General features: G+C 33.3%; 1 protein-coding gene across 3 annotated transcripts in view; it reads left to right on the forward strand.

The window, feature by feature from the left end:
• LOC129239199 (rho GTPase-activating protein 21) overlaps nt 1-15,884 on the forward strand; it is a 169,273-nt gene that overhangs the window by 110,072 nt on the left and 43,317 nt on the right. Inside the window, exon 1 of one of the 3 annotated variants that reach the window (XM_054874542.1) lies at nt 5,163-5,577. The exons of the other annotated variants lie outside the window; for them this stretch is intronic. Within the exon in view, the coding sequence (XP_054730517.1) occupies nt 5,570-5,577 (8 nt within the window). The 5' untranslated portion in view covers nt 5,163-5,569. Of the gene's footprint in view, nt 1-5,162; nt 5,578-15,884 lie in introns of those variants that run through there. 3 annotated transcript variants of the gene reach the window in all.

The following is a 15,884-nucleotide window of genomic DNA, read 5'->3' on the forward strand; positions in this document are numbered from 1 at the left end:
CATGCGGTTTGTGTGGGCTGATATTCATGTTTATCTTGGATTTGCATGAACCAAAAATTTATGTGTTCCCTTGTATGTTGTGCGCGTGTGTTAAGTTGGTTTGAATGTGTGTGAAATGGCGACGGTTGATCTCAGTTACCAGTGTGTGATATGCGTGCATTTTTGCCTTTTATGGTCATATGTAAATCGTTTATGCAAATAAAATGAAATGAAAACTACAAAAAAACCAACACAAAAAAAAATGAAGTGAGATCGCGTTGTGATCGATGTTGAAATCGAATGGGTTTGCATGAATTATAAAGGCAGCCAACTTTTTAATTTCGTTGTCATTGCTGGCCCAGCGTGAGAACACCTTAAAAAATGTGCAAAAATTATTATTGATAAAGAAATATGCGTGACGCATAATCAACGTTACGAAAGTAGCAGAGTACGCTTGGTAACCCCAACAGTGTTGCCAAATTTTTTTAAGGAAAGTGCTAAAGATTTAGAAATAAAACGCTGAAAAGGCCTAATTAATATTTATGAAAACTATAAAACAATAAATGAATAAAAGGCATTTCAAATGAAACTTACCTAGAATAACGTGTGCAGAAACACAAAAAAACCGAAAAAAAGAAAATTTTATATTTCTTAAACTCATTACAAAAAAAAAAACAGATAAAAAAGAAAATTATATATTTTTAAACTAATTTTATTTTATTTGAATAAATGGAATTTTATTTTATATTGATTTTTAACTTCGCTTTTAAACATTTTACATTTTTATTTTATTTTCTTTCGTTTCATTTTATTTGTTTTTTCTTTCTTATTTTAATTTGTTTCATTTTATTTTATTTCACCTTATTGTATTTTATTTTGACATAAAGTTTTTTAATTTTTCATTTGAATATATTTTTTCAATTTGAATTTATTTTATTTTACTTTTTTATTTCATTTCACTTCATTTTAAGTTTTTTTAATTTTTAATTTAAATTTATTTTATTTTATATATTTTTTAAAATTGTATTTTATATTATCAAAGTATATATATAATATATTTTTTTAATTTTTCACTTTATTGAATTTGCTTTATTTTATCTCAATTTTTTTAATTTAATTTAATTTTATTTTATTTAATTTCCTTTGTTCAAGTGTTTTGAGTTTTTAAAGCTTTTTTTTATTTAATTTTATATATTTTTTAAATTTCATTTTGTTTTATTTTATTTAATTTAATTTTGGTTTAAGGTTTGTAAATTTTGTACTAAAATTTATTTTATAAATAAAATATATATTTTTTTCATTTTTAATTTGTTCCATTTTATTTCAAGTTTTTAAGTCTTTTATCTTTTCTTTTGTATTTAAATTTCTTTTATTTTATTTTACTTTGTTTATTGTATTTTATTTTATTTCATTTTATTTATTTTATTTTAAGTTTTTACATTTTTTTATAATATTAAAGTTTGTTTCATTTTATTTTATTTTACTTTATTTATTCTATTTTTTTCATTAAATTTAATTTCATTTAATTTAAAGTTTTTCAAATGTTTTATTTAAATTTGTTTTATTCTATATGTTTTATAATTTCTAGGATTAGTTTGTTTTATTTTATTTCATTTTATTTCAAGTTTCCAATTTTTTAATTTTATTTTATTTCATATTATTTTATTTACTTTATTTCATTTATTATATTTTATTTCGGGAGAAATTTTTTTCAGTTTTCGATATAGCAACAAACAAAAAATTGAAAAATTACGTTCTAAGAAATCAAACATTTTCTGAGAAAACAAAAATTAAATAAATGACTGGGAAATCGAAAAATTAAGTTCTAATAAAAAAATCAGTAAGACAACAAAGGGTATACGCTGAAGTATACAAAGAAACAAAATCGAAAACTTTTGTACTATTTGTGTTTGTTTTTGTAATATTCAGTGAAAATCTAAAAGATACGCACTAAGAATTCGAAAATTTTCATGAAAAGCTATGTATTAAACTTTTTGAAACTATTGAGAAAATGGAAAATTATGTTGTAATATTTTTGAAAATTTCAAATTTTCTTAGTTTTTTTGAAAACAATTTTTTTCTTATTTTATTTTTGTTTATTTTTTTAATTTTTTTTAATACTCAGAAAAAAAAGGAAAATTGGAAAGTTTTTCAAAAGCAAAAATTATGTAATAAATTTTCATCGGTGAAAAATCTTAAAAGGTAGCACTAAAATTTGGAAAACTTTTGGTGAAAAATCTAAAAAATTAGCACTAAGTATTGAAAAGTGTACAGCCAACATAAAAATTATGTACAGAAGTCGGTAAAATTCGAAAAATTGTGTACTAAAAATTTTAACCTATCGATAAATTATGTATTGTATGTATTTTTTAAAGCTTAAGTGTTGTTTTTTTTTTGTTTTCCAGGCAAATTGGAAAACAGTACTTCTTCAGTTTTGGGAAAATCAGCAAAAGTTATGTGCTAAATTTTTTAAAGTGTATTAGAAAAAGTGTAAATCTATCTACATACTGTATTTTTTTTAATTTTTTTGGTATTTGAAATAATTTTTGATCGAAAAATTATGCACTAAGCTTTTACATTTTGGTAGGGAACCGAAATGTGTGTTCTAAATTTGTTTAAATTTATGGTAAAAATTATATACAAAATTTTTTTATTTAAAAAAAAAAACTGAAAAATTGTTCTAATTTTTTTAACTTTTCTTCAGTGATTTATTTTTAGACATTCAGCGAAAAGTGTTAAGCAATAAAAATTTGAAAATTTTCAAGAAAATGCAAAAAATTTGTATTAAACTTTTTAAAACTACCCGGAAAATCTAAAAATAATGTGCCAATATTTTTTATAGTTTCCAGAAAAATAAAAATATATGCAATATTGTTTTTAATTGTTTTATCATTTTTTTTTTTTTAAATTTGAAAAATTTGAAAAAGTGCGAACTAAAAATATCGAAAGTTTTCAAAAGTAGAAACTATGTACTGGATTATCGGCCAAAAATCTAAAAATTAAGCGTTTAAAATTGGAAAGTTTTGAAAAGCACAAATTATATACTAACTTTTTTAAAGTTTTTGGTGAAAAATGTAAAAATTTAGCACTAAAAGTTTAAAAGTAAACAGGAAATATCTAAAACTTACCATCTACCGAATTCTGTATTCCGGAAAATTCGAAAATTTGTCTACTAAAAATTTGGAAAACTATGTACCAAATATTTTTTAAACCTTTCGCGAATCATCTAAAAATTATGTACGAACATTTTTAAAGCTTTTGTAAAAAATCTCAGAACTACATATCTACACGCATATACATAAATATACTAAATTTCAGTACAATCGACTGTAAAAGTTTCATGCACCACCGACAAGTTCACACCCGCCACACTGTCACACTGTCTTCGGATCTTTCACCACAACTCAACGACGAAACCGCAGTTATTGCAGCCACTTACTTACGTTGACAATTACGTCTAATAACATTATTGTGCTCTTATGTGCATATACTTACCTAGAAAAGCGCGTTGTGAAACTGATTTGTGCTATACTCGCTCGTAGTATTGTTGTATCTAGTGTTTATTGCTATTGTTGTTGTTGTTATTATTATTATTATTACCGAGTACAAGTACACACTTAATTTTTTGCCATCACTACTCTTATTAAGTTTGTTGTTATTTTAAGCATTGTGCTATAGTAATATACACATACATACATACAATCACACGGTGTAGGTGAAATATTTGTATGTGTATTTTTATGTGTGTAGTACCAATGCAATGCTAAGGCAACGGTAACAGTAGTGCCCCTAAAACCACTTTAGAGTTGCTCCCGCCTCCACCACTGAATTGGGTGGGTGTGCATATGTAGGTGTGTGCATGAATGTGTGTGTGTGTGTTGCCATGGGGTGTTGTGGGACTATAACAATATGTGGCTAGTTGGTGTTGTTGTTGCCCCAAACCTATACTTGTAGCAGGTTGGGTGACAGTTGCTGGTTGTGACGTTAGTGATGGTTAGGTGGTGGGTGGGTGGTAGTTAACTAACACAAACTCAAACACAAACATATGTAGTTATTCGGAAGCTATACTCAATGGTATGTAATTGCATTTGGAGCAGCAGCGGCTTTTATAGTACATAGTATTTTCCACCCATATTGGTGGGTCTGACAGTCGTTCGGTCGGTCGGTATGTCGGCTGGCCGGTCGGTGATTATGCGCACAATTGGATATTAGGGTGCAGTAAAGCTCTATGAGATATTTACGCTCCACTCGCACTAATATTAATCAATTCGTTCAGTTCAGTTTAGTTAGCGTTGTCGTCGAGGTGCCAACTAAAGTCGATCAACCAACCAACCAACTAACCAACCTGTCAACTAAATGCAGTTGACGCTCGCTTGGATTCATCTTCTAGGTTGATGGTAGGCTGACGGCATTACATTAGCACGCGTACACCGTTCGATCGTCTGACATTGTGTCGCAGAAAAGTAATACTGTAATTAAAAAAAATAAAACGAAAAAAAAACCAACGGCGTACCTTTTTGCTAGCTGGCGAAACACTGTCTCTGTCTCGGCCTCCGCCGTAAGTCTTTTGTTCACATTCGGTCGCGAGGCGTGCGTAGCTGCATTCAAGCTTTAATCCGACTTGCTGTGTGCCTGCTGTTTGAGCTTTCTTAGTACTTCAGTGTCAGGCATTACGTGTACTGGTGCATTGCCAGCAGTTGTTTTCCTACCTGTCGTACGCAACGGCGCCGCACACTGATGTGGCATGCAACACCAAGCCGCGCCAAGCCGCCAGTCTAGTCTAGTCAGGCGTGCGAGCAACACTCGGCTAAGAAGCCGCCAAGCTGAGGTGGTTGATGAAGTGGCTGTGTGGCATAACATTTGTGGTAATTTTTAAATGCAAGAAAAATATGAATACAAAAATGTTTGTGCGCTCAAAAAGTAAAACGAAGTAAAATCGAAAATCCATTGAAAAATTAATTTAAAAAAATAAAGTAAAAAAAAAAAAACAAAAACTAAACCAAATATTACAATTATCTGTTAAGCAAAATCTTCGTGTGCAAAAATCTTCGCTCCCTCACCCACTCGCTGAGCCAACAACTGTCAGTTTGGGAAATTTTTTTCAATCACAAAGTGTTTGTGTGCAAAAATAAATCTGATTGATATAAAAGTGTAATTAGTTTTCTTTGCGCAATAAAAAGAGTGCCATAACAGACAACAACCCGAATCCGTAAGTTATCGCGTCTTGGCTACCGTGCGAAACATTGTTGTGTCGCTAAATTTTATTACATTCGAAGTGCTAAAAGCTAATACGCTGAAAAGAAATCAGAACCAGCGATCTTAATTACCTCGGTGGTACAGCTATTAACCACTTCACCATCATCACCAAACTGGCAATTGGCAAGGAGAAGAAGGGGCGCACAAGTCAGCGCCGCCGTAGTGGCCAAACGCAGTGCTACTGGTGTTGAAATTAAGAAAAAGTTTACTCCAGCAGTTGTTGCTATTTTCCGCTGATCGATTGTCACTGATAACTTGGGTTACGCACTACTACATGGCATACTTAATGTCCGCCGTCAACTGATCGCAGCTTCATGCGATTCATTGCAGTTCCATGAGAGAGTGAGTTTCTTTATATTTTTCTTTTGTTTTTTTTTTCTTTAATTTTTTTTTGATTTGTGCGTTTTTTTTTATTAGATTTAAGTGCGGTTTTAAATGTCGGTGATCGCCGTATCCGAGTGTGATTGTGTCTGGTATATCGGTTTTTAGTTCGAAGCGAGAAGAGGAGTAGAAATTTAATTTAGGTTCGCTAGGTTAAAAGGGGTGCTCAAATATGTATAGGGAAGCACCTTTTAAACGATAGAGTGACTTTTTCCTTTTCCCAAAACTTAATTTGCCGCTTCGCGGATGCTGCTTTGTGTCTATAGAGGCCATTAAGGAGAATTCGCTGAAGGAGCTGAAGAAGATCTCTTCAAACGCGTTTAAAAGGTGCGTTGATGACTGGACTAATCGTTGGCATATATGTATTGCTTCGAATGTAGCCTATTTTGAAGGCGACAAAATAAATTTTCATCATTAAACAATTATTTTACGTTTTATTGAACAATTCCCGGTACTTTTTTGACAGAATGTATAGGAAAGCACCTTTTAAACAGTTGTGTATAGGAATCGTTCCTTGTGATACCCTTAACCCTTTCGCGTGCGGTGCCGTGCATTTATGACAGCCACTCGGTGCATCACAGCTGCTGACGCCGTTTTTATACGGCAGCCACTTTTTGGTCCACATAGACTGACGTCGCCAAAAATGGCAAAATATGGTACAGGTGCGCCGTGGTGAAAGGGTTAAGAAACTCTCAAGAGAGGACAAGCAGATGTTGAGAAATGCGGAAAAGACATAAACCGCTGCGTGCCGATGAGTAAATTCTGTGGGCAAAAAATTTGTATTTACTTTTTGTACTGCACTCGGGTTTCCTTTTTAATTTTTTTTTAATCCACCCGACCTCCGAAGAAATCTGAGTAGATCTTGTGCTTCTTAACACATCAATGCCAAAGACGTCAAGCCTGATTCGAGCGAAGACCGTGCAGACGCACAGAAAGTGGTCCGCCGTCTCTGATTTCACCTCAAGTTTGGTTAAAAAGTGCGGCAAGATCATGGTTATACCCCGAGGGGACCCGGTATCGAGGTAGCTCTGTAGAAATACAATCGGAAAACCCTCTGACTGCAAACCACTCAATAGGCACGGGTCGCATGACTCCTTGGGTTAGAGGGGTTTTCTTTGACAGAGTTTACTCCCTCCGCCCGATCTATCCTATCCAATTGTACATCAAACAGGCCTTACGACCTATTTGAAAAACAAGCCGCGCCTTTGTCTAATGCACAATTGTTTCCAGCCGTTACCACGTGGATCTGATAGATCTGACGTCTACAGAAACTGAATTCCGGCACGACTCAAAAAGGAACATGTTCATCGCCTTGAATAACTAGTGGGACGACGACCAAAAACGCCTAGATCTTTGCCACGCGAAGCAGGATGGCTTAGAAGTTGATACTGACTTGATTTCAGCCTTTCATTCTTCAAAGAGAAAGATAATATAACATAGGCTGTAAGAGTATACCTTGTAAGCTATTTATTTTTTTTAAATATATATGAAAGCAGCGATTGAAAGATGTCGTAAGGAAACCTCCTGCAGAAACGCTCGACAATTGAGGTCCACTTTCAATGCTAAACGCACTGCAGCTCTGCTAAGCCAAACAAAACATAATCTTAGCACACCGATTTCTTGTTATAATGGAAGACTGCGCCAGAGTATGGGCGTGCAGTCACATGACTTCTGTAGAAACTATTTCAGGAAGAAGAAGAGACAATCTCGAATCTTCTGTGCCATTGTCCATTAATGACTTGGAAGATCTCAGTTCTGTGGAAATCAGGGATCTTCTAAACTTTTTGAAAAGTTCACACTGGTTATAGAAGAGATAAAGAAAAGTTTCGGATGAGCCAGAGACAATCTTCCGTACTCTGTGCCGCTGTTTTGCTCTATCCAGATATAGTTTCACCACTTTAGGTAGCTAACTTTTTAATCAGTTGGAAGATATCAGTACAATAGAAATCAGGTAATTTCTGAAATTTTTGAAAAAGTTCTCACTGGTTTAGGAGAGGTAAGAGCAAGTTCCCCACGCGGGGACGATTGCTACAACTTAACCTAACCTTCATTCTGCATACAACTATTGCAACAAGGGGCTCAAAATTACTTTGAGTCTAACTGCACTTCCTGTGGGCAGTGTTCGGCTGGGGCTCATAGCACTAACGAGAGAAGAGGTTTTAGTAGTAGCCATAGAAGATTATCTCTGCTCGCTTTTCAGTCTAAACGTAGCAAGAAGACCTCGATAACCCTGCAAGCTGATACTTATATGCGGCTTAGCGCTCGCTGCGTCGATTCGAGGTCTGCAGGCTACAGGTAGCTCTGCCTAGTCAGCTCATTAGACATGCGTTTGTGGACAGATATCCACACAAGCCTTATAGCAAAATATTCAGATGCGGCCGAAAGTGGAAATTTAGTGGAAAAGAAGAAGAAGTAAGTCTTCTACGCTCGATTAAAAGCGTAACAAATTTCTGGATCACTGCTGCGCATAAAAAGTGGAGGTAGCTGATGTCAAACAAACAGTCAATGGGCTGTATGGTACAGCTCGTGAAAGCATTATAGGATCTCAACATTTTGATAATTTGGTTTGTTGTTGTTGTTGATTTTTTTGTTTTGTTTAGATTTATTTTCAGTAAAAGTACTAAGAATTCTAAAGTTTTCTAGAAAATACTAAAATATTTTCAAAAGTAAAAATTATGTATTGAAAATATCGGCGTTTGGTTGCTTTTCCAACGTCTAGTCCCATAAAAGTCGTATAAATCAAAATTGCAAACTTCAAGCAAAAATTAATAAGCAAGGCAAAAACAAAAAAAAAAAACAAAAATACAATTTGGAAGCTCCTTATTTTTGAGAAAATTGTAAGAGCAGGGAATGAAAGTTGGCGCAACGAACCTACCTGAAGAAGTGCCCGACAATTATTGTTTTCAAACTTAATGCAAAAATTATAAAAAATCAAAAATTAATAATTCAATAAAAAAATATCAGAATTTTTATAACAAGTTTTGGTGCGCACTTTTATAGCGAATTTAAGGGTAGTATAAGAAAAATATATTATATAGAAATAGAAAGTAAATATAAATAGAAATATAATTATTGACTTATTGTCCTAGCTCCTGAGACTTCCTGTCAATGGTTCTTCGAGTCCGGCTACAGTTTAACGCTCCGTCCATCTCATAAAGCCTTCAAACGCGAACAGAATTGAAAAGCGAACAGAGAGTTAAATTGTACGACAACGTGACATTCTTGACAGATTGGAATAAAATTGGATATTTTCATAGGATTTCTCCCTTATATGTATTTATAGAATTTTTCTATTACTGAGATATCCAGTGGACATTTTTCCCCGGGCAGTTTTCTCAATTAACCTCAAACTTCACAGGCCAGTTTATCGTGGCAGTGAAAGCATTTTTGTTCTCTATTTTTATTTTTTTATTTTTATTTTTATTTTTTTATTTTTTTATTTTTATTTTTATTTTTTTATTTTTATTTTTATTTTTTTATTTTTATTTTTATTTTTTTATTTTTATTTTTATTTTTTTATTTTTTTTTTTTTTACTTTTATTTTTTATTTTTAATTTTTTTTTTTTATTTATGGTATATTTTATTTTTATTTTTTTTTTATTTATTTTATATTTTATTTTTATTTTTTTTTTTTAATTTTTATTTAACTATTTTTTTTTTTATCTTTTATATTTCTGTTTTTTAATTTTTCCGCCAGCGTTTCACTCACATCGGCCCGAGTGTTAGCAATTTCGGTTCCGATATTCTTCTTGAACTTGTCTAATGTCGATGTTGCGCTGCTTGAAATTATCAAAAGACTTCTTTTCTTCAGTTCATTTGATCTTTTAAGAGTATAAGCCTTGTGGCGCACAGAGATTTTCAATTCCTGTAGAAGTCTGGCGAATAAGTGGCTTAAGCGCTCTTAAAGTTATGTCCACAGACTCGACATCTCGATGGGATGTTTTTAATAATTTCCTCGTATTGCTCACCTCTATGGAACCACCTATACAAGAGTCATTATTTACTTAATTACTAAACCACCAAAATTTGACTTTTTTGACTATGTATAATCTCTTCGATTTTCGTGGTTCGAATTTTGTTGCTTACAGCTGCTTGAAATTTGTGTAAAATCAACAAATAGCAAATGGAACGCGACGGAGCGCCCGCGCGCCCTTTGTTAATTGTTGAATGACTCGAAAAGTATTTGTCAGATTCACTTCAAATTTTCACACAATATTTTTAGAATATTATACTTTAAGAAAATGCAAAAAAAAAAAATCCAATTTTTTTTTAATTCTGACTACCCCTAACGCATTAACTATTTACAATTTTCGTGCGTTAATTCATTCAAATTTTTCTTGTAGTTTATCAGGACACGAGCGCATCAATAAACATGTGTATGCTATTTTTTTCTAGATTACTTAAATCGCTAACTCGTCTCTGAAATTATCTCAAGTGTGGTTAAAATGAATTTACATATTTGTATGATCTTGAAACCTCAAGTTGTTTGTTGAACATCTCAGGTGTAGTGGGACTGAGATTGCGGTTGCTCACATCTATGTATATGTTGCTTACGCAGACATACTCATGCACGCACTACGTACTCATATTTGCGTTTCACCTTGTAGTTGGATTTTTATTGCACTTGCCGTTTATTGTTTGTTTGTTTGTGTATTTTGATTTGTTCCAACTGAAAAAAAGCAAAACAAAACCCAACACACTTAAGACGTACCTATATATATACATGCATACATACGTATATATGTGTATACCGCTTCAAAGAAATGGCCACGTGATATCTATTGGATCTGCTTATTTTGCGGCTATGATCTTGCTTTGCAGCTGTTTACTGTTTATTTTATTAACTACAACCTGTCATAAACCGATCAGTGTCGCACTCATCAATCTGCCTATATTTGCGCTACCTCATCAGTCTAATAGTCATTTAATACTTGATTATGTGACAATAATTCATACCATCTCTGGCGCCTCCGATTTTTATGAGAAGATCAATTGTTAGTTATTAAATTATATAATACATGCCAGGGCAGGTTGAGAAGTAATTGGCCTAGAGAAAATTGAGTTCAGTTACCAAGAAATGTGCCTCTAACTCAGTAGATTTAAATTTTTCGGTGTCTTACTTGTCATACGGTTTATTGAGAAGCTCAAAATTCGAAGCATCGAGCCGTAGTGAATTGAGCGAGAACATAAATGTTATTTATTTATTTATTATTTATTTGTTTATTTATTTAGAGATTTGAATTGGCCTTTTTTACTTGATTTGAATTACCGAACCATATCTCTGAATTCGAGAACAGGGTACAAATCCGATAATTCAAATAAATAGTCAATATGGACTGCCCGATTTGCTAGTTCTGTAACCAAACGTGACAGTATTTTGAGATACTCAAAATAGACATTCATTTCCTCTTCATTTATGTAGTTGGAACCACCAAAAACGTTTTCACATTCTTGTTTTCAAGCTTCGAAATGGCCTCTTCACTTGGTCTGAAATACCGAACCACATCTCTAAATTTCAAAATCAGGGCTACAACACCCGAAAATTTAAAAGTTAGCCATTAAAACTTATCTAAAAACTGATTTATTTTTGGGCCTGGGTATAAAAGGGTTGAAGTACAAGAAGTCTGGCCCTCCCCAAGTAGTAGTAAAGCGCTGTTTGGAGACCATTTTGAGACCTCCATTTTATCCTAAAGATCTTATGAAAACTATGAAAATTGTAAAATGAATTGAAAATACTTAACCAAAAAACTCGACACAAAAATTTTGAACATTGAATAAATCTGTAAGTATAGTAAGAAGAAAACTGGAGAATGGTTGAAATAAATTTAATCATATTCAGATTTTTTCAATGTTGAATATTGAGTTATATGGGGTTTTAAGGTGACGCACTGTCGGTTTGTTTTGAAATTAGTATACGTTTATTTTTTATTTTTTAATGTTTTTCAGTTTTTTGTTTTTTTTTTAATTAATTTTTTTTTTTAATCTCTTCTCTTTTTATTAGGGATAAAATATAAATTACATAAAAAAAAGAACAAAAAATTAAAAAAAAATAGTTTGCTAAAAAATTGTTAAATTTTTTGGTTTTTTTTTGTTTATTTTTTTTTGAATCTCTTCAAATAAAATTTTTTTACTAAAATGCTTTTTAAAATCTTATATTTTATTATGATTTTCTTAATGTTAAAAAGAACCTAAAATATTTCACCTTAAAAACCATACCAAAATTTTCAACATCAAATAAATAATTTGTTCAAAAAAAGTTTTGTTAGGAAAAAATATAAATAAAAAAAAAAAAAAAAACAAAAAAGGATAATTAAATTTAAAAAATTTGGTTTTTTGTTAAAATGTTTTGTGAAGGTTTTTTGTTTGCTTTTTCAGGCTTTTAGAAGAAAATATAAATTAAATTTAAAAAATATATTTTTTTAAATTTTTGGTCAATTTTTTTTAGTTTACTTTTTATTATACTCCAGCTAACAAATAAACCAAGTTTTAGAAGAATTGACGACAAGGTCTAAAATACCTGGATTACTTTACATAGAATCGCTTTATAGTGGTATAAATGCCGATCATGAAATCAAAGAAGTACGGCCCAATATGAAGAAACATTTATTTTAAAAACAATCTCCATTCGCATCGATATCCATTTGCCAATAATCCGCTATGAAATACATGCCATCTTTGAATATATCGTTTACTTTATTCACTATAAACCCTTCAAAGCATTTAATAATATCACCGCATATCCGGATGATAAATTTTCATTGTTTCATTTTTGCTTACCGATTTAAGATAAATTTCAAGAAGTTCGTTCTTAGTAAATGAATAACATCAACATCTGAACTTCTTATTCCAAGGTTTCAAAGGGGCAATAAGTTTACCGATGCAAATTTTTCTTGATAATCCACATAGAAAGTCATAATAATTCTGGATGTAATCTATTGCCGATAAGTCCGGCGAATACCGAATTCCATCAACTTTTGAAGGTCAAGTGGGAATCATGTGGCTTGTCGTGAAGAATTTCTGTTCATCAGTCTTTCAGTTTTAGTTCAATTCGTTGCAATGGAACGCGGCAGTTATTAGAATGAATATATCACAACTCATTTACCTGCTCATTTAACAGGAGGTCCTGTTTTGGCTAGGCTCTTTGAGTGTTCTCACACTCCAACCACTGAGCACTTCACATACTCTTCTCATAAAGAACAATTTTTTTCATGGCAATCAATACTTGATGAGCAAAAGCTCATCTTAAGGCTACGAGTGGAGATAGATGTAGAACACAACATTCTCACAAGCTCACCAAGTCGTGAGATTAGGCTCAGTGATTAGAATGTTTTGTCATTTTGCCGGCTAAATTTCTACCAAATCGCATCGAATTTTCTCTTCCAGTTAGCTATTACTTCTGTGTTCTTGGCATACGCTTTTTAGTTTTCATAGAAACCCAAAGAAAAAATCCATTGATCATCCGCGTGACCAACTCATACATCAACTCGGCTCAGGAGGAGGAACCTCGAACCGTCCTCGCCAAGATCTCGTAATTTAGGCAGGAGATTTTCACAATTTTTGTGTGTTGTTGGTCCGTATAATTCTTCGTGATTGACTTTCAATATTTACCTATTACAGCTGAATCCAAAACATGGCAGAGGTTTTAGATGAGCGTTGAACCTTTGCTAGGTAGTTTTAGCATTCATTTCTTATTGCAAATAGATAACTTGAGCTGATCAACGCATTGATTTCAGCCAGTGTGGTTTTCAGCTCTGCAGGAGGGTAAGGCCGATATCAGTAGGTACCCTTGTAAAACACACCGGACATTACGATTGAAAAACGCAATAACAGTAAATACGCATTACGTTCGCCTTCGATAAATATATTTATATGCGCATACAAAGGCAATCGTGTATGTATTTATTTGCCACTTCTCGTCATCGGTGCCCCTTTTACTCGCACCTGTTTATTTCATATCGCACGTCATAAAGATATTTGATCGTTATTAGGTGGCCGTTTCTTTTTGTCGATATTTTGTCTTTGGCCTTTTGCAATTAACAAGTCGTAAATTTAAATCGCTGACAGCTTTGATAAAAAGAGGTAGTCGTCGTCCGAAAATCTGCTGCCGTGCAGCGCACTTACATACATACACATATTAATTAATTTGTAAGTGTAACCAATTTGCTATAACTGCATGTATTGGCACTTCAGCCACGCGAAATAAATAAATAAATTAACAAGCAATCCACAAAGTGACCGATCGACCAATCGGTAAATCGCCCAAGACATCAGACTACATACATACATACATATATACAAATGTATCAGCTTTTCCAACGTAAAATGGCTAGGCTAGGCCACCCAACGAAGCTGTCGTCTCATCAGAGTGGTGCAATAACTGCCAAGGCACCACTCCAAATGTTTGTTCGCTTGCTTACTGCTGTTTGTGGCGGTTGTGTGTGTGTGTGTGTGTGTGTGTGCGTGTTATCGCTAAAACGCAAATTTCAGCAGCCAACAGTCAACAGGTATTTGCGCCACTGATAGGCGTTCACACGTACCAAATTCCATGCCATCGACAGTCACACATGTCCATACAGCCACTTCCATGCCGATGTGTATCAACATTCCACGCTGACGCTTGCCAAAATGATACGTTCGTTGCGTATACTGTCGCATACTCACAAATGTGCTTGCATGTGTTGTACTGTTATACACCCCATATATGTAGTCGTGTGTTGTTGTTGTTTTGGCGACTGGGTTGCGTATTTTTGCTGCGTCAGAATTGTGTTTACACAATGAAAAGCATTGCATAAAAACGCATGAAAAAATTTGAATTTCAATCTGTGTGCTTTTGATAAAACAACATAAGGTGACTTGGCACCCTTTTCTATTATGCATTAAATTGCTTGATTTTCCCGAAATATTTGCTAATCATCTTAATAAAAGTTCAATAAAATTCTAAATTTTTCTCTCATAAATCAGAATTCATTGACCTCATCAAAGCAAATCCTCTTCAAGTCACATAGGTTGTTTTGCCAAAAGTCCACAGATATGATACAAAAGAGCTCCCCTATATTGGTATTGGTACAAAAAAAATGTATCCTAATCATAAATAATTTTCTGTTTCAAACAAAGACTTTTGTGGTAAACAGTTTAAAGAAAAAAAGAGGCAAAAAAATCACTTAACTTTATTAGTTTTTGCTATTAGGGAGTGTTGTACAGAGTGTCCGGTAATATAATCAGGAATTAAGAGATATATTAGAACATAACTAAAGGGTTTTCCAATAACAGGTGTGATTTTAAATAGGATTGCGCTATCGAGAGATGATTAACGATTTTTTATGGTCGGAATTGGATGGTATTGATCTGGACAACGTTTATTTTCAACAAGACGGCGCTACGTGCCACACAAGCAACGAAACCATTGATCTTTTGCGGGAAAAGTTTCCGGACCGTGTTATCTCTCGAAGAGGTGATCACAATTGGCCACCGAGATCTTGTGATTTAACATCTTGGACTTTTTTCTTTGGGGCCACGTGAAAGAGAAGGTCTACGCCAACAGCCCAGGGTCGATTCAAGACCTCAAAGGGGGAATTCGTGAGGCTATCGAGGACATAGGGCAGCCACTTTGAAATTCGGTTATGGAAATTTTCATGAAAAGGATATTGTCCTGTAAGCGTGGTCGTGGTGGTGATACAAATACACTTTATTATATAGTCACCCTGAACGTAAATATACTTGTTCCAACGAGATTCCAATTTATGAATTTCATCCCTGAAGTGAAAATCTGAAAGGGCTGCAAAATATGCTTCCATGACCTCATCATTTGATGAAAAACGCTTTCCACGCATGCATTTTTTAGGTCTGGAAATAGATGGAAGTCGCTAGGGGTCAAATCTGGTGAATACAGTGGATGCTTCAACACTTCCAACTTTAAACTGGGTATTTTTTCCCGATTTTTTTCTTTCAGCTGGTCTAAAATGTTACAATATTGTTCAGAATTTATTGCTTTACCAGTTTGCAAGTAATCCACAAACAGAAATACTTTCGCATCCCAAAAAACTGATGCTGACACTTTACTGGCTGATTTCTGCACACGAGCTCGTTTCGGAGCCGAAGAACCAGATTCACACCACTGTTTAGACTCTTGTTTTGATTTAGGATCATGGTGATGAACTTATCCAAGTGATGAATCGACGCACAAAATTCACTTTATCCTTTCGAAAACGCTCTAAATGTTGCTGAGAAAGTCGCATTCGAATATGTTTTTGTTCCATTGGTAGATAATC

Source organism: Anastrepha obliqua, chromosome 2 (assembly GCF_027943255.1).
Source record: "Anastrepha obliqua isolate idAnaObli1 chromosome 2, idAnaObli1_1.0, whole genome shotgun sequence".
NCBI lineage: Eukaryota > Metazoa > Arthropoda > Insecta > Diptera > Tephritidae > Anastrepha > Anastrepha obliqua.